The sequence below is a fragment of the Pseudonaja textilis genome, chromosome 9 (genome assembly GCF_049901715.1).
Source record: "Pseudonaja textilis isolate UNSWEBS1 chromosome 9, rPseTex1.2, whole genome shotgun sequence".
Taxonomy (NCBI): domain Eukaryota; kingdom Metazoa; phylum Chordata; class Lepidosauria; order Squamata; family Elapidae; genus Pseudonaja; species Pseudonaja textilis.
In genome coordinates this window covers 6,373,629-6,393,349 of record NC_141998.1, presented here as the reverse complement: position 1 = coordinate 6,393,349, position 19,721 = coordinate 6,373,629, and the positions used below count along the sequence as shown (strand labels likewise).

General features: G+C 41.0%; 1 protein-coding gene across 1 annotated transcript in view; it reads left to right on the top strand.

Annotated features, from left to right (window-relative positions):
- Window positions 1–19,721, top strand: part of LOC113445648 (tumor necrosis factor receptor superfamily member 10A-like) — a 49,399-nt gene that overhangs the window by 23,382 nt on the left and 6,296 nt on the right. The window contains exons 2-8 of the mRNA XM_087938865.1: window positions 6,118–6,244; window positions 10,115–10,246; window positions 11,616–11,730; window positions 13,041–13,129; window positions 14,421–14,546; window positions 15,908–15,933; window positions 18,830–19,009. Coding sequence (XP_087794991.1) covers window positions 6,118–6,244; window positions 10,115–10,246; window positions 11,616–11,730; window positions 13,041–13,129; window positions 14,421–14,546; window positions 15,908–15,933; window positions 18,830–19,009 — 795 coding nt within the window. The remainder of the gene's footprint in view (window positions 1–6,117; window positions 6,245–10,114; window positions 10,247–11,615; window positions 11,731–13,040; window positions 13,130–14,420; window positions 14,547–15,907; window positions 15,934–18,829; window positions 19,010–19,721) is intronic.

Here is a 19,721-nt window from a genome sequence, read left to right as displayed (position 1 = left end):
GCCTCCTAATTTCCTCTCAAACAGATGTTGGGATGGCTTTAAATCTCAGCACGGTTAGTGTTGTCCTGAGTTTGAGAATTTTGTGTGGCTTAGATATCTGGTTGGCTTGAAAAAAGTCAGTGCCTGCCAAATACCATATCTTGGATGCCAGAAATTGTAAATAATTAACTAAGAAATATAGTGGCACCCGTCTTTAATTGATTCCAGAAGGTGTGATGAGTACCAAACCAATTTTCCCATAAAAGGAATAGTGTAATGAGTCACAAGGCTGCTGACACCCACAAGTTCTAACTTGTGCATTGCGTACCAAACAAATAATGAGTACTGGGACAAAATTTTCATGTCAAAATAAGTTGAGTACCAAATTCAATGAGCTTCAAAACAGTTGAATACCAAAGTACGACTGTAAAAGAATTTGGTTTTTATTTTAGTTCTTTGCTATTGGGTCATTGTTGTGATAGCATTTAACTGAGTCATGTAGATGAGATGGGTGGATTGATTGATTTATTGAAAATGAATGAATGAATGAATGAATGAATGAATGAATGAGCTGGCTTAACCTTTGTTTGGGTAATGATACAGATAGTTCAGAGTCCTTCTATTAGCAAGGAATGTTCACGCTGAGCGCTGAGCTCCCATGGGGTTCATCTGGGAGGAGATCCATGCAGGTTGTAAATAGATTTGTCAGGAGTAGAAGTGAGTGTGGACAATCTTTTTTCTCCCTCCCTGATTTTTTTTTCCACCCACCTTTTCCTTCTCTCTTTCTTCCACCGTCCCACTGGTGCAGGAGCCAGGCAGAGCGGGGGTGGATTCTGTGCTTTTCAGAAGTTAATGGCCAGCATTCCGTTGCCCCTTCCCCTCTTTTTCTAAGCTCCCCCATTGTACACTTTACAATTTACGTTGTACATTGTACCGGTGGTGGTGATAGCATTTGCAAACAAAAGCCATGTTTGACCTACAGCTCATCAGTGTTACGCCAATATAGAGGACCTAAAGGGATGGCAGAGACTTTTTAAAAAAAATTCAATCGTACATTTCACTTGTATTTTCTTTAACAATTACATTTTATTTAGTTTTCAAAATTTAAAAACATAAAACTTTATATATCATTACATCAACGTCAAGACATCTTTTACATTTCCGTATCTTTCTTATATTCACATTTCTTTCGTAATACAATTTCAACTTAATAAATAAATAAATAAATAGATATGAATATGGATTTAAGTATTTACATAGTTTCTTATTCTTTATCTAATTGCCATTTTGATTTCTTTTTATTCTTAAACCATTCATGCCAGGCATCCCAGACATTATAGTATATCAACTGTTCCTTGTCTTTTAATTTCATTGTTAGTCTGTCCATCTCTGTACAGTCTAATTTCTTTTTTATAACAGCACCCTCTGTTGCAGAGACTTCTACCAACCACACGAACTCAATCATGCAGTTTCTTGGCAGTTCTTTAGTAAGTGCTTGATGGTTAGCAGTAGCCTAATATTTGAGGGACTGCCACAAAGAAGAGGGGGGGTCAATTTATTTTTCAAAGCACCAGAAGGCAGGACAAGAAACAATGGGTGGAAACTAATCAAGGAGAGAATAACCTGGAATTAAGAAAAAACTTCCTAACAGTGAGGACAATTAACCAGAAGAACAGTTTGTGGCTGCTTCATCACTGGAGGGTTTTAAGAAGAGACTGGACAGTCACTTGTCTGAAATGGTATAGGATGTCCGTTTGAGCAGGGGGTTGGAGTAGATGACATACAAGGTCCCTTCCAGCTCTATTCTGATTAGTCATTACAACTTATGACCCCACAGTTGAGCCCAAAATTTCTGTTGCTAAGTCTGCAAGCATCATAACTATTAGCCAGTTGCCAAGTTGCCCATGGGGACGCCACAAGGTCATTAGGGTGAAAAATGGTCATAAGTCACTTTTTTAGTGCCGTTGTAACTTTGAATAGCTACTAAATGAATCATTCCAAGTTGAGAACTTACCTGTATTTTCTTTCAGAATATATATTTTTTAATCTTCACAATCTTAGCACAGTTGAGAAAGTCCAGAAATATTTCACAGGAAGAGTTCTCCACTCCTCTACTCATTGTAGAATACCTTATGCCAGACTTGAAATTCCAGACATAGAAAACCTTTAATTGCGCCATCTTCGGTCTGATCTAAGTATGGTATAAAATCATACATTGCAATGACTTACCTGTCAATGAATACTTCAGCTTCAACCACAACAACACAAGAGCACACAATAGATACAAACTCAAGGTTAACCGCACCAAATTTGATTGCAGAAAATACGACTTCAGCAACAGAGTGGTCAATGTCTGGAATACTCTACCTGGCTCTGTGGTTTCTTCCCCAAACCCCAAAAACTTTAACCTTAGACTGTCTACTATTGACCCCACCCCTTTCCTAAGAGGTCTGTAGGGGGCATTCATAAGCGCACCAATGTGCCTACCGTCCTTGTCCTATTGTTTCTTTTATTTTTCTTATATGTACCCATTTCATGTATTCATAACTATGTATATACCTATAATCTTGTAAGCGATTGACAAATCAAAATAAAAAAAATAAAATAAAATCTGATTGACAGTCTTGGGATTTCCTGGTAGTTTTCCATCTAGGCACTAATCAGGCTTAACCCTCAAGACCACCAAGGTGGGCAGGACCGTGGTGGCGCAGTGGTTAGAATGCAGTACTGCAGGCGACTTCTGCTGACTGCCAATTTGGCAGTTTGATCCTCACTAGGCTCAAGGTTGACTCAGCCTTCCAAGGTTGGTAAAACGGGGACCCAGATTGTTGGGGGCGATAGGCTAACTCTAAACTGCTTAGAGGGGGCTGTAAAGCATTCGGAAGTGGTATATAAGTCTAAGGGCTATTGCTAATTGTTAGCCTCCATGACTTATGTGGAGACTCACCAACATTATAGTTCAAGTCAACTTGAGAACTTAAGGAGTTGGAGAAGCCAGGCAAACCTGTGAATTGCTGCTAAAATTAGTCCTTTTTCTTCTCCGTAGCATGGGAGAAAATTCATTTCACTTGGTTTCTACAATTGAGAGGTTGCCCAACTCCTCACAGCTCCATGTACTCACAATTCTAAAATAAGACAACAATGGCAGGGGAAAACCAGATCATATGCATCCAGAAGGAAACCACACATTGTAAACAAAATGTCCCATGGTGGCTCGACAATTACTGTACTCCCAGATCTGGGAAAATAGCCAAGTTTTTACACGGCTTTTCAAATATCAGGGTGGAAGTCAAACAAATCTATTCCAGAGGGCAGAAATTGCAACAGAGAAAGCAGGCTTCCTCTGTCGGGATAGGTGACATTTTGTTAATTATTATTTAATCTTAAAATAGCTTAAAAATTTGTAGATATTGTACTCTCAAATTGCAAATGGAGACGTGGGTACTCTCTTTCTTATCTTCATTTTTAAGTGCTTTGGTTTTATTGTATTGCGAACAGTTGCTGGGGTGCATCCACAGTTTCGTTGTACTTGTACAATGACAATAAAGTTATTCTAATTCTAATTCTAAAATAGTTGCCTTCAAAAGCAAAGCAGACTGGGTAGTTTGATAATTTCAGTCTGCCGATGGGCAATATAACAATATAATCTGTGCACTATATTGTGATAAGCTGAAGCCAGTTATGTGTAATTCTGTAGTAAATAATTATGACTTGAATTAGAATCCATTTTGGAAAGTTTTGGGGAACATTTTGAGTCTGCATGTTGTCTCTCTTAACTTAAGCTCTGTGGACTACCGCTTATAGAATTCCCTAGCCAGACTCCAACAGCGCATGACACAACTGCTCTTTACATATTTATCAGCACCTCCTTATCAGCTAACCATAATTACCTTTGAAAAAGATAAGTGTGGTCATCCAACCTTGTATGGGAGACCACAAGAGATTGCAGATCTGTAAGCCAATTGGGAAGTTGAAAGAAACTTTTTGGAAGAAGATAATGGAAATATACTTCCATATCATGCCGAGAAAACTGCAGGGACATATCCGCAGTCAGAGTTGAGATTAATCTAAGGGAAACTTGACTGATTTTTTATTAGGGCCACACAGGAGAACTGACCATTAGGAAGGAAGGAAGGAAGGAAGGAAGGGAAGGAAGGAAGGAGGGAAGGAAGGAAGGAGCAAGCAAGCAAGCATTGTTTCCTAATAGTTTCCTAAAGACTAAAATAGAGTTCATGCATGAACAAATATATTTCTTTTCTTTTTAAATAATTTTTATTACACTTCTTCACATTTAAAAAACAATGCATATAACAACAACACATATAAAAACAACACATATACCATCTTCACAGTGGTGTGACATCAGCTAGTCCAATAAAATCAATATATACATTGATTATTGTATTGAGTATATTGAATATATTACATTATTTCTTATTCCTACAGTCTAACCAATTATACCATTTTTCCCAGACCGTATAGTATTTCATGTCTTCTCTGTCTTGCAATTCTAGTGTGCATTTGACCATTTCTGCACAATCCATTATTTTCTTTATTATCATACTATCTTTGGGAATGTTATCTAGTTTCCAACTTGGTGCGTAGGTTATTCTTGCCGCTGTTAGTAGATGTATTATAATACATTTCTTAAATATCCCTCTGATTATCCCTAAAAGAAACATTTCAGGCCTAAATTCTATTTGGAGACTGGTAATTTCTTGTAACCATTTCCTTATTTTGTTCCAGTATTATTATTATTATTATTTTTGCCTTAGGGCAGGATTACCACATGTGAAAGAAGGTACCTTGTTGAACAAACATATTTCTATAAGGTTATCAGATCCACACATGGTAATTGGGAGTTAGAATCTGCAGACTGGATTCATCCTATTTAAGTGGGGCTGGGTTTGAAGGCATAACATTTGTGAGGTTTTGTTTTGTTTTCTAAAATGTGTTAAGCCTTATTGTAGTGTCTGAACTACAGCATAGATTTTTTATTTTTTGTTTCCCATCATCAAATGATGGTACCTTTGTTTTTAGTAACTGCATTTTTTACAGATGCATAAAGAACATGGAAATTAGTAAGTATAAATGAGGACTATACAACAGGGGTCGCCAACCTTTTGGACCTCAGGGACCACCAAACTCATAATTTTAAATCCTGTGGACCAGAGACCCTGGGAAAATCCCCAAAAAAGTCTGGAGCAGGAGGCCTTGCAGGGTCCCAAAGACCCATTTCTGGCAGAGTTTGGGGGAGAGAAAGAAAGACTTTTGCTGCTTTCCTCATGTGCAGCCAAAAGGAGAAGAAGAAAGAAGCAGAAAGAAGCAGCCTGGTGGTCAGGCCAGGCGTGTGGGGCAAGTTTCCCCTCTCCCCTCACTACCTCATGTTGTTTGCAATGCAATCAATGCAAGCCTTGTGTTCCCATGGGCCATGTGGGTGGCCTTGTGTTCCCGCGCAGCTGGATTAATTTCTTTAGGGGGGACATTTCTTTGCAGACCACCAAAATTTTCTTGTGGACCACCAGTGGTCCCCGGCCCACTGGTTGGCCACCACTGCTATACAACATTAATTGATTTATACCAGGGGATACCCTTAGTTGATATCATAGACTAGAATCTACAACACATTTTCTAAAACATTGGGCAAAAGATTTCATCACCTGAAACTAGCTGGCATTTCTTATGTAGCTGGTCCTCATCTTATAACAGTTCACTTAGTGGCCATTCAAAGCTACAGCGGCACTGAAAAACGTGACTTATCACCATTTTTTACACTTATGACTGTTGCAGCATCCCCATGGTCACCTGATCAAAACTTAGATGCTTGGCAACTGTTTCATATTTATGACATTTGCAGTGTCCCGGGGTCATGTGATTCCTTTGTGCTTAAGACCTGTAGCCAGACAGGTCGTAAAATGAGGCAAAATTCACTTAAACAATGGTCTCATTTAGCAATGGAAATATTGGGCTTAATTCTGGTCATAAGTCAAGGACTACCTCTACACTATGTTTACATCTGGAAGGCATCTTTACAGCTGTAGCATAAGAACAATAATGATTTGGAAACATCAGCCTTTGTTCTGCTTTCTTCTCAAAGAGACTAAAATTATCCCCTGTTTCTCTTGTCTTTGTTCCCAGCATGGAGCCACCACGGCAAGACTTCCTCAAATGCAGGATCCAAAGGTCACTGCCCCCATGATTCCAGATGATGACACCGACCAGTTCTATACTTACGAGAACCACGAGTGCAAGAAATGTCCACCAGGTATCCCATTATCAGCTCCACCTGATCCTTCATAATAAGAACCAGAGATAGGTAGGTAGGTAGGTAGGTAGGTAGATAGATAGAAGACCCGGAGCATGGCAGAAAAGCAACACAGTCAAATAAGCAATAAGAGTCCCTTTACTATCTCCAACTTTGCCCCCAGTGTCCAGGTTACCTTCAGCTGGAGAAAAACACTCCCAGGAACAGCCTTTGACTATAGAAAATTCAGTCCAAAACAAGGTACACACAAACTGTAACTTAAAATCCAAACAAACCAAACTGAAGTAATTAGCTTGACAGGGTAGGAGAAGGAATTTCAGACTTGAAAGCACAGCAAAACTCACGCAGTTGGGAAGATGCCAGAAATACAGATAAGCCACAATGATACTAGATAAATTCATGTTTGCTCCCAACAACTTGCTCTGTGCAGCTTCCTTTCTTTATACACTGTGTTCCCAGCTGCAAATAATGAAGGGAATCAGGGCCCTTTCCTCTCCCATAAGGCACGAAGCCCATGTTGCTCTCTTCTCCGTTCCTCCTGATGTGCCCTAGGATGAAGAGGGGGTGGGCCTGGGTCTTCCTCCGAATTCCCTGTCCCTTGCTCTACCTCTCCCCTGCTCTGCCCAGACGGACTTTGCCCTTCCCCAGGTTCTTCCACAGCCAATGGAGCCACACTCCCACTCCATGTCAGCTGTTCGGCTTCCTCCTCCAAGTCAGATTCCGACAGGGGCATGGTTGGTAGGTAGGTAGGTAGGTAGGTGGATAGATAGATAGATAGATAGATAGATAGATAGATAGATAGATAGATAGATAGATAGATAGATAGATAGATAGATAGATAGATAGATAGATAGATAGATAGATAGATAGATAGATAGATAGATAGATAGATAGATTGAATGAATGAATGAATGAATGAATGAATTCTTTATTGGCCATGTATGATTGGACATACAAGAAATTTGTTTTGGTGCAAATGCTCTCAGTGTACATAAAAGAAAAGATACATCAAGAGTCAAGAATCATCAGGTACAACACTAAATAATAGTCATAAGGTACAATAAGTAATCAAATCATACTAGCAAACAGTCAATATAAATCATAAGGATACAAGCGACAAAGTTACAGTCAGACAGTCACAAGTTGGAGGGGATGGATGATAAGGAGTGATGAGAAGGTTAATAGTAAGAGTAGTGCAGACTTAGTAAATAGTTTGACAATGTTGAGGGAATTATTTGTTTAGCAGAGTGGTGGCTTTCGGGGAAAAACTGTCCTTGAGTCTAGTTGTTCTGGTGTGCAGGGTCCTTTTACAGCATCGTTTTGAGGGAAGGAGTTGAAACAGTTTATGTCTGAGATTTGAGGCATCTGTAGATATTTTCACAGCCCTCTTTTTTGACTTGTGCAGTATACAGGTCCTTGATTGAAGGCAGGTTGATAGTAATATGTACACGACTTGTTCCTTTTTTGAGAAAGATAAGTTGGACATGTCTTTCTTGATAACCCTGTGGGACAATCATTTTCATTAGACAGCGCCAAATAAGTATGAACTGAGCTGAGGCAAAGGGCAGTTGGACAGCCATGGTGGAACAGTGACAAAACTACCCATTCAAAGAACTGTGGCTAGAAGCCATTGGAAGCGGTAGATAACAGCAGAAGTCGACTTTATTATTATTATTTTTTAACAAAAAAAAATCACATCGCATTACTCATTTCCCCAGAAATTCTACAGAACTCATGTTGCAATAAGAAATTGAAAAAGGAGAGAGAGTCAGATGGGGGAGGAAAAATAAGTTATTGTAGTTTAAGGAGATGATTCAAAGGGATTAGAAGCTTGCCCTGCTGTTCAAAAAAAAAATGCACGTTTTTTTACCTTCTCCCTTCCAATGATGGACTTTCCATTGGTTGTTCCTCTTAATATTACATCTTTCTCAGCACATCTGCAAAAAGTATGCTTTTGCTTAGAAGGGCAGATTCCCAAGTGGGTGACACACATCGGCTTCTGACGTAATACAGAGACACTTCCACATTGTGCAGGACTGTATTTATTTTACTCAAATTATAAGTGATTTGCTGCTTCATTGCCGGTTGGTGTATAACCGGCAGTCAGAACACAATGGTGCTTCTGCTATCGCTAGGTACCGGTCTGCCATGAACCCTGGGGGGAAGGTAGAAGGGAGAGGGGGAATGCTTGGAGGAAAGTGAAAGTAATGGAAGTATGCCTGCCTCTCCAAAATGGTGTGTCAAGGTCACTCCACCGTGAGAAGAATGCAGCTGCAAGCCAGCCTACATCCAGTTCAAAAACACCTTCTTTGACGTGGTGATGGGAGGGACCAGCAACAGGAAGTGCCTAAGAGGGGAAAATATTTCACTTGGGGTTTTGGCGGGCAAATTTCAGTTCCGGTTTTGCCTTACTGTATTTCACTTGACCTCTTCTAAACTATTACCTTTCTCAACAAGTGGATTCATTCTTGCTTAAAGGTTCAAGTGGAGGCACAACTGATACTACCCATCTCGCATACATGTTTCGGGGTGGTTCACAAAGTTAAAGCAACATAACCAAACTCCTACTGACAAAATGAAAAACAATCCAAACAGTTAAATAACAAAAGACACACACACAAAAGAATCATAGGAGAGTGCCAACCTACAGCTCACAAACAATACAGCCACCCTCACCTCTATGAGATCCCCAAGCCTGATGGCACATCTATGTGTTTGGGGACTTCTAAAGGCCAAAGGGGTTAGGCCAATCTTACTAAAACCTGGGTGCCATAGCTGTTCTGACCCAGGCTTCGTCAAATTTAATAAAACACAAAGTGGATTTAAAAGTAAAACCTGTTTTAATGTGACGCTGGGAATTACTTGCATTCCTAGCCAAAACTCATTATACACAGTTCCTCCAGATAAGAGCACGCTTATCAGTGCTGTCGAATGCTGCCAAGAAACAGAAGTCCAATTAAGGCTAACCTAAACCAGCCCAGGAAAAAAAACAACGACCAGAATACACAGAGCTTCAAGAAGGACTCGGAATCTATTGAACTGCTTTGCTTCCTGCAAAGCTCTTTGTCATTGAGGACTGACTTTTATCCCTTATGGGAGGGGCAATCACCTCCCAGCCTCACTCGCAAGTCGCCCCCTTTTGTTTCAGCTGCTCTTGCCTTCTAGCAGCTCTGCGCTCAAGCACACTGGGGACAGGCTCCCCTGGGTCCTCTGCCTCACTGCTGCCAGGCTCCAAAGGCTCCGAAGGCAGCACCCCACTCCCAGATGGTCCTGGCCCCCTCCCTGCATCGGATGCAGGACCCTCATCCAAGTCCTCGCCAGACTGCCTGACTGGTTCCCTTTTATCCTCACTGTCCGAGACCTCTGCCGGCCAACCACAACAATAGCAGGATCGACCCTGTTCCTGGGTCCCATCAGTTAGAACCCCTTTGAATGTGGGACTTGAAACCTATTTCTTCGGCCAGATTTTGATGGGAAGGGTAGATGCAACTGGGGGAGAGAGCAGTGCTAATTGCTTACTATAGCTGTATATTAATTTATTTCCTGCCTCTTAATTGGTGCAACGTGGACATTCATTGTATAGCTAGATCTGCCGTTCCTAGAGAATTCCGGTCTTTTAAGACAACTCCAGGTCCAGGGAGCGGGGCCAGTCTGCAGCCCGTTGAAAGCCAGGCCACGCAAGCAGCGGGCATGAAGGGCCATTTGTGCATGCGCAGGACTAGGTCGTACACACAAAATCAATCCCCTCTGCCATGCCACTACCACTGCTGCCATTGCTAGTCTACCGAGCCAGAAAAGTTTGGGGACCACTGTTTTAATATATACTATTAATATGTATTTAACTGTTTACATCTTTTGCTTTTTTTCTAGGAACTTTCGTCCTTAAGCCTTGTACTGTCCCCAGAACAGAAGGGACTTGTCAACCCTGTGAGAACAACACATTTTACAAGCTGGCAAATTCCTTTGGCTCCTGCTTTGGTTGCAGAGTCTGCAGGATTTTAGGTATTAAGGATAGAGACAGTTTCGTTTACTTAGTTTGTTAGATTGTTATCCCGCTTTATTACTGTATAGGTAACTCAAGGCAGCAAACTTTTTCTCTCCTTTTTTCTTTTTCATTTCCCCCATAGCAACAATCTTCTGAGGTGGGATGGGCTGGGAGACTGAGTCACTGGCCCAAAGTCACTCAAACAGGTTTTAATGCCTAAGGCGGGACTAGAACTCACCGTCTCCCGGTGATTGGCCAAAGATACCCAGCCAACTTTCATGCCTAAAGTGGGACTAGAACTCACCGTCTCCCGGTGATTGGCCAAAGATACCCAGCCAACTTTCATGCCTAAGGTGGGACTAGAACTCACCGTCTCCCGGTGATTGGCCAAAGATACCCAGCCAACTTTCATGCCTAAGGTGGGACTAGAACTCACCGTCTCCGGTGATTGGCCAAAGTCACCCAGCCAACTTTCATGCCTAAGGTGGGACTAGAACTCACCGTCTCCCGGTGATTGGCCAAAGTCACCCAGCCAACTTGCATGCCTAAGGTGGGTCTAGAACTCACCGTCTCCGGTGATTGGCCAAAGATACCCAGCCAACTTTCATGCCTAAGGTGGGACTAGAACTCACCGTCTCCCGGTGATTGGCCAAAGATACCCAGCCAACTTTCATGCCTAAGGTGGGACTAGAACTCACCGTCTCCCGGTGATTGGCCAAAGATACCCAGCCAACTTTCATGCCTAAGGTGGGACTAGAACTCACCGTCTCCCGGTGATTGGCCAAAGTCACCCAGCCAACTTTCATGCCTAAGGTGGGACTAGAACTCACCGTCTCCCGGTGATTGGCCAAAGTCACCCAGCCAACTTTCATGCCTAAGGTGGGTCTAGAACTCACCGTCTCCCGGTGATTGGCCAAAGATACCCAGCCAACTTTCATGCCTAAGGTGGGACTAGAACTCACCGTCTCCCGGTGATTGGCCAAAGACACCCAGCCAACTTTCATGCCTAAGGTGGGTCTAGAACTCACCGTCTCCCAGTTTCTAGCCTCATGACATCTTATCTTGCATCTTATCTTTGACACAATATTTTTAAGTAATAAAAAAAGTTATATAAATACAATGAATTGAAGAAATGAAATGAAACCTGAGGCCCATCAAGGCCATTATGGAAAGATTCCTCCCATTGCCTTCTGAGAAGGAGTGCACGTGTCATACTAAGCTGAAATGAAATGTATTTGCATTTGGTCATTCAACGACCTGTGTTTTACTCAAGAAATCATGTTAAGGATATTTTAGGCAAACATGTCGTTTGCTCTTAGTCTGAATCTTCTTTGCTGCTCAGAATTGCTGCTATAGTTCTAAATTTGCGATTTGTTCTCTTTCCAGATGAGGTAGAAATAAAAAAGTGTACTGCAACCACCAATACCAAGTGTGCTTGCATGAATGGTACCTTCTGCCTACCTGACCAGCCATGTGAAACTTGCATTAAATGTATGACAAGGTCAGCATTATTTCACACCGCTTAAAACGCTTTAGAAATAATTTGGCAGTCTCTATTCTGACACCCAAAAAATTTGAGAGAGGTTTGGAGAAGGTGGATGAAGATCACAGATCTTTGGGGTGGGAAGAAGAAGCTGGCGGGGGGGGGTGGGGGTGGAAAAATAAGGAGGTTCTGCTACCACAACCTTCTAATTTCCAAGCTTTGAGCAATCCCTGATGAGGCATTCATAAAAAGAACTGAGCTTTTAAGATTCTGAGTGACACTTTGTGAAGCAGTGGTTTTGCACAGATTTATGTTTGGAGGTATTTGTAAAAATGAAGGAGGAGGAGCAGGAGCAGGAGAGGAGGAGGAGGAGGAGAGGAGGAGAAGAAGAAAAGAAGAGGAGGAGGAGGAAGAGAAGAAGAGGAGGAGAAGAAAAAGAGGAAGAAGGAAGATGAACTCCTACTGAAAAGGCTACTGTATCTACTCTGGAAAGATTGCCTTCACAGATAAGAGAATTCTCTGCTTTAAGAAATCGATATCAGGCACATTAGTCTTGTTGACAACTTCTTGAATACATAACTTCTACAGAGTGGTGAAATTGGCCTGTCCATCACTAGATGGCGGTCTATCCCAGTAGCATAATGGAAGGTGTATCTAAAAAGAACAATTCCAGTGACTGCCACACAACCCAGCTCTTGTGACAACTCCCATCTGCTTTTTTGTTGTTGTTAGTTGCAGAGTTTTGTCCGACCCATCACGACCCCATGGACAACGTTCCTCCAGGCCTTCCTATCCTCTACCATTTTTTGGAGTCCATTTAAGCTCACGCCGACTGCTTCAGTGACTCCACCCAGCCACCTCCTTCTCTGCTGTCTCCTTCTTCTTCTATTGCCCTCAATCTTCCCCAGCATTACTTAAGTGCTTATTTTGCTGATATATGTATATTCTTACAGCTTGGAAATGTTCTAGATTGCCAAATATCCTAGAATCTTAGGATAGGTTATCTCAAAAGGCGCTTCTTTCAAGAGGCAACTGGAACTTTGGTTTTTCTTTGAAGATGTTTCGCTCCTCATCCAAGAAGCTTCTGGAGAAGCTTCTTGGATGAGAAGTAAAACATCTTCAAAGGAAAACGAGTTGCCTCCTGAAAAAAGCACCTTTGGGACAACCATGACCTGGATGACTGAGAACCTCCCTAGACGTTTAGGACAGGTTACCATCAGTTAGCTGTTGCTTCTAGTGGTTCAACACTTGAGTAATTCGAATTGATTCTTGTTCAGTCTGAGAGGTGACCAAATCCTTCAGTGTCCATTTTCTTTTTGTGTCCATAGCTGTGGTCCTGGAGAAAGAAAGGTAAAGGATTGCATGCCTACAAGTGACATCCAATGTCTTCCTGATGCTACCTCATCATCTCCAACAAGTAAGTTCCTTGCATCCTGGTGGACCAGTAGCAATGAACGTGAGAATATGGTGCTAGTCCTAAAATGAATGTTCAGACAGAACAATATGGAAATGTAACAAAATAGGGCAACGATGAGAGCTTCGGGTTAGAATACTTCCTGACCAGATTATTTGATTCCTGCTATCCTCTGGCTTTTGAACTCGCAACCGTCCCTTCCCTGGAAGAGAACCAGCATTCTGTATCTGCTGAGCAGGCACCGTTCTTTGGAAGTTGCAATCATATTAGATTTTGATTGTTAAAGAGAGGGATAGGGGGGAATTTAGATTAAAGAGAAAAAGATGTTTATGTGCTTGTGTTAGGTGTTTTTGTTGATTATTAATGGACCTTTACTGATTCCTAAGGAGATTTGAAGATTTAGAGATGAATTCTAGAAAATGGGGTGAGATGTGGAATGAAGATGCACCTGATTGTATTTTAAGAGATATATTGTTAATGTGGGGCCTTGACCTTGGTTGTTTTCTTGCAGACATTTCATTACCAAATAAGGTAACATCATCAGTGCTAGTAGGGAGCAGAGTTTGCTCTCATTTTATATACTGGTGGCTTGCTTGTCAGTGTTGGTAGGAGTTGTTTTAGTAATTCCTTGATTGGCTGTTGTTTACTGTTAGATTGTTTGTCTGGGTTGGAAGTTCCTTAATCGGGGTGTTGTTGACTTCTTGATTGTTAGTCTAGTGTTAATCTTGGGGCTAATCTCTGCTTTAGACCAATCAAGCAAACAATACCCCAATCAAGGACCTTCCAAAGACAAACAACCTAACAGTAAACATCAGCCCAATCAAGGAATCTCCAAAACCACTTTAGTCTCCAGACTTGGCTTTTATGAGTTTCTCCTCAGATGGGGCCGATTCCAGAAAGAGGGTTTGCAGATTAAAGTCATTACATCAGATTTCACTGCAAGCCTCTCAGAAGCCAGTTTGAAGAAGCATATCATCCAAATGATCAGATACAGATTAACAGAGTTGGAAGGGACCTGGTAGGTCAACTAGTCCAACCCCCCACCCACCCACCCAAGCAGGAGACCCTACACCATTTCTGACAGACGGCAGTCCAGTCTCTCCTTGAAAGCCTCCAGGGATGAAGTTCCCTCAACTTCCGAAGGCAACTTCTGTTCCTTGGGTTGATTGTTCCTCCTTTCAGAAAAGTTCTCCTTATTTTCAGGCTGAATCTCTCCTTGGTCAGTTTCCATCCATTATTCCTTGTCTGGCCTTCAGCCGGTCTACACCTGCCCTTTTTCCTCTTTCATTTTAAGGTTCCCCTGGAGCAGGAGATCATGGATTGGCCTGGCTTTCTGTGATTGCTGTGGTTGTTGTGCTTGCTGCGGTGTTGGTTCTGGCCGTGGTATTGTGTAAGAAAAGAACCACAACCTTTAGAAATGGTAAGAATAATATTTTTGTTTTCCCTGAGACTTAAAATGGCTAAGCTATTTAGCACAGCCCTTGCTATGATAGTGTGATATGTAAAGAACTTTTTAAAAAAATTTTTTTTATTTTTTAAAAAAAAAAAAAAAAAAAAAAAAAAAAAAAAAAAACCAAATACACAAAAAAAAAAAAAAAAAAAAAAAAAAAAAAATTAAAAAAACAAAAAAAAAAAAAAAAAAAAAAAAAAAAAAAAAAAAAAAAAAAAAAAAAAAAAAAAAAAAAAAAAAAAAAAAAAAAAAAAAAAAAAAAAAAAAAAAAAAAAAAAAAAAAAAAAAAAAAAAAAAAAAAAAAAAAAAAAAAAAAAAAAAAAAAAAAAAAAAAAAAAAAAAAAAAAAAAAAAAAAAAAAAAAACCCAAAAAAAAAAAAAAAAAAAAAAAAAAATTTTAACATTGGAGGGGGGGCAAAGAAGGGAGCCTCTACGGTATTTAGAAGCTACAGAGTCTAGAATTCTGCCATCCTGCTCTGCATAACAGTGTTTCTCAACTGTGGCAACTTAAAGATGTGTGGACTTCGAGTCCCAGAATTCTGGAGAAAAAGATGGACAGAACTGATGCATAGCTCTTAATCATGCCCAATGTCTTCCCTTCCTTCTTTTCTTCTCCATAATCATTGCTGCAGATGTCCCAGTGTAATTGTTCCCTTGTTTTGAACATTTTTTTTATCTGCAACACCCAGGGTCATTGGGAGTTAAGTGGCAGAATTAATAACAATAATAGCAACAACAATAATATCCCACTAGCATCCTGACTCCAAATCTTCCTTTCCTTTCCTTTCCTTTCCCCTTCCATCCTTCCTTCCTGTCCAACCTGCTGAAAAGTATAATGACAATCTTTCCTTTCCTTCCCTCTCCTTTCTTTCCTTTCTCCGTTCCTTTTCTTTCCCTTCCTTCCTTCTTTCCTTCCTTCCTGTCCAACCTGCTGTAAAATATGACAATCTCTTCCTTCCTTCCTTCCTTCCTTCCTTCCTTCCTTCCTTCCTTCCTTCCTTCCTCCCTCCCTCCCTCCCTCCCTCCCTCCCTCCCCTCCCCTCCCTTCCAAAGAGCCTTTCAGCCTGGGCTTTTTTCCATTCTCACCAGCTTCATCCCCTCAATTCCGTCTCCATGTGGAACAAAGCAATCCTAATTTGTTCTCTATTTTATAAGAAAAGTGCATGTTCCAGGTTGGGCTCAAGCTATCCCCAAACAGCTGTTCCATGCATGTAACAGTTTGTGCATGAATCATTTAGCAGGTTCCCCACTTAAACATCTTTATAATGTGTCCATATGTGATCACTGCTCTGCTGGCTAAGTTTCTCTATTCCATCCTGTTTTCTCTTACAGCTTGCGCAGGTTTCTGGAGCCTCAAGGTAAGGACCATTCTTCCAAGGGAGGTGGGAAAAGTAATATTGGGCGAGGGGATTTCTTTTTCAGTCTGACAACTTTTTACAAGAAGCTATCTGAACACGTTGCTCAGTTTTGCCCATCTCTTTTCAAGTCCATTAAGTGTGATTCTTTTTCAGTCTTCCCTCCTTAAGTCATAGAATATATATAGGATATTTTGCATACATAAAATAGGTTATGTCATTGATCTCCGCATGTTGTAAGGTTACATTACTGTGACTTGAAGATTGAATAAAATTATGTTGCACTAGAACAGTACTAGGGTGTATTTTTTTCAGGAGTAAGAGCTTAACTGGCTTTAGAAGGATGGAAGGCTGAGTCAGCCTTGAGCCAGATCGAACTGCCGGCAGTAGGCAGAGTTAGCCTGCAGTGCTGTATTCTAACCTTTTCGCTACATTCAGAAGGTGCAGCTAGTCCAGAATGTGGCAGTGCAGGCACTGGTGGGCGTGTTATACCCTTGGGACCCCACCTCTCCACAAGCTGCACTGGTTGCCCATAGGCTTCTGGGTACAATTCAAAGTGGGTTGTCTCCTTTAAAGCCCTTCGTGTATCTCACTCATCATCATATTTCTTGTTGATTCTAACCATTGCGCCAGCCGTGGTGGTGCAGTGGTCAGAATGCAGTACTGCAGGCTACTTCTGCTGGCTGCCAGCAGTTCGGCAGTCCAGTTCTTACCGGGTCAAGGTTGACTCAGCCTTCCATCCTTCCGAGGTGGGTAAAATGAGAACCCAGATTGTTGGGGGGGCAATAGGCTGACTCTGTAAACTGCTTAGAGAGGGCTGGAAAGCACCGTGAAGAGGAATTATAAGTGAAAGTGCTAGTGCCAGTCATGACATTATAAAGCTACATTATTTGTGGGACTGTCTGTCTCCAGCTGTTTCTGTCCATTCAATGAGATCTCACAGAGTCTCTATGCTTTGGAGCCCAACAACTAAACAGCATTTAGCAGGATCCTGGAAATGTGTCTTTTTTAATGGTACTTGGCCTCTGGAATAATATCCATGTCCTTGAGTACAGGGTTGTTTCTTCAGCCCTCTACTGTTCACTTTGATGACCCACAACTGCTGTGCCAAATCTGCTACAAAACATATTGTGGAGTATGCAGATGCCATGTGGGTCTTATCTGGGATGAAATTGGGGTTGCTTATAGGGAAGAGGTGAAGGTTCTGGTGGACGGGTGCAATTAAAGTGACCTGATTCTAAATGTTAATAAAACAAAGGAGGTCATTGTAGATATATGGTCATATTCCACTCAGTATCAAGGATGCAGCTGCAGAGGTGGTCAACAGTATTGGATATCTGTGGGTGAAGATAACTAACAATTGGAACTGGTCTCTCCACATGTCATCCTTAATGAAGCATGGGAAAGCAGCGCCTGCATTTCCTGTGTCAGATGAGGATCTTCTTCTTCTCTCTTGGCCACTTTTTACAGAGGCACAAGTTCAGAGCATTTTAACAAACCGCATCATTGTTTAGTTTGGTGGCAGCAGCACCACAGATAGAAAGTCCCTACAGAGAGTGGTGAGGACAGCGGAGAAGATTATAGGAAGCTTGCTTCCTGTCATTCAGGAATCTGCTTATAAGTGCTATGTGCTTAGAGCTCAAAGCATCGTTAGAGACCCCACACCCCCACTGTTTCTGTTGCTCCCCTCTGGTAGGAGATTTAGGAAGAGTGGACTTCAACTCCCAGAATTTTTGGAGTCCACACGTCTTAAAAGTTGCCAAGAAAAATTTGGGTTTATAGGGTTGTCTCTAGCTACTTATGAATTTTTCTGTTTTTTGGTATTGGGAATGTGGTCCAGAACCATCCATGGTTGGGCAGCTTCTAAATTGCCAAAATAAATACATTCAGATGAATTGAAATGACAGCTATATGGTTCTTGGTTGTAAATACAGACCAATACTTACATGTCAGAATTTTTGAAGATTTCACAAATTGGAATTTTGTTTTGTTGTTGGTTCAATTTATGGTCTGTATTAAGGAATATAGTAGAAAGTCTTCAAGTTGAAAATGGAGAAAAAATTATGTAGCCAAGAAAGGCTATCTGAGGTGCTGCCGCCACCAAACTAAACAATGATGTGCAAATAATAAGAGCTTTTGTTTAATCTACTATATATGCATATATTTTGTATTGTTCATTCCTTCTTATGCTGTTTGAACTATTTTGAACTATTTTTCTTCAAAGGGATCTGATTAGTCAAGTATTAGTCAAGCAGAATACTCATATACAAATCTGGTTATCTTTCTTTGCCCATAACAGTCTTATCTGAATAATTTGGTAAAATATCTCTTAATATGCTGTATTTACTAGCATTAGTAAATTTAATATTAATAAATCAAGCAAGCAGTTTAATAGCTAACAATTAAGCAATTAAAATTAATTTTCCTAGCATTTGTTAAATTAATTCACTGTTAATTTAACAGGAAATGAATCTTAACAATAAAATTTATTTTGCTGAAGTAATCACAATGGTTAATGATCCTCCAACTCAACTTGGGTTGCTTATTAACTCTTTGGTGAATATTGCTACCCACAGTATCCTTCTTCTAAAACAAGGGTCTTCAAACTTGGCAAGTTTAAGACCAACTCCCAGAATTCCTGAGCTAACATGACTGGAGGAGGAATTCTGGGAGTTGAAGTCCACAGCTGTCAAGTTTGAAGACACCTGTTCTAAAATAAACAATAGCTAAAATGGCATCTTCTGTTAAAAGGGGAAGAATGAATATTTGGGATGTTATTTAATTCAGGAAGACTTGCTTTTTATACCTAAAGGGGTTTGAATGCTCTTAGAATCCAGAGACAATGTCATATTTTATTTTTTAGAGCTAGTAAATCCACCGTATCTTTGTTTTTTGCAAGCGTACCCAATTCCTCCACTATCTGCAGAAGAGGTCCAGTCCAGAGCCAAGCGAAGAACGCGACAACATGTTGAACATGCAGAGGAACCAGAGATCCGAAATACTCCCGCCAAGGGGTAGCACTGCCAACGGACAAGCACTGGAAAGAATGACGCCATTAACAGTTTCCTCTCCATCGGAGGTAACCAAAATGTCAAAATGTTGTGGTTGTTAGTCACACCCAACTGGCTTGCATTCACAATCATTTGCAGTATCTTGTGATAGCAATAGCATTTAAGCTTATACATTGCTCCACGGTCCTTTGCAACACTCTTTGGGTGGTTTTATGATGTGAGCTTATTGCCCCCAACAATTTGGGTTCTTGTTTTGTCAACCTTGGAAGAATGGAAGATTGAGTCAATCTTGAGCCGGTCAGGATTGAATTTGGGACTGTGGGCAGAGTTTGCCTGCAATACTGCATTATAACCACTGCACATGTGGTATACCATGTGATTGTAGCTTTTGATCTTTTTTTGCCAGCTTCTGGCAAAAGCACCCATTCAGAACAATGGGTTCGTACTTACACCATGGTGATTTGCTTAACAATCATCATAAAAATGATGGTCATAAGTTGGGGTCCAACTTGACGTATGACTTAGGATGGATATTCCAATCCCAATTATGGTTGTAAATTTAGGGGCAGGTTCTTAATTTAATGAATGCAATTGAGTTCTAATTTTTTCAGTGAGCGTGATGGCTCAGCTGTTAAAGACGCTGGGTTTGTCAGCTGCAAAGCTAACAGCCCAGTTGCCGCATGATAGGGTGAGCTCACATTACCTGCCCCAGCTCCTACCTACTTAGTATCAGGATTCCAGTAGTTGCCCTAATTAGCCAAGAGTCATCAATCACGTTCT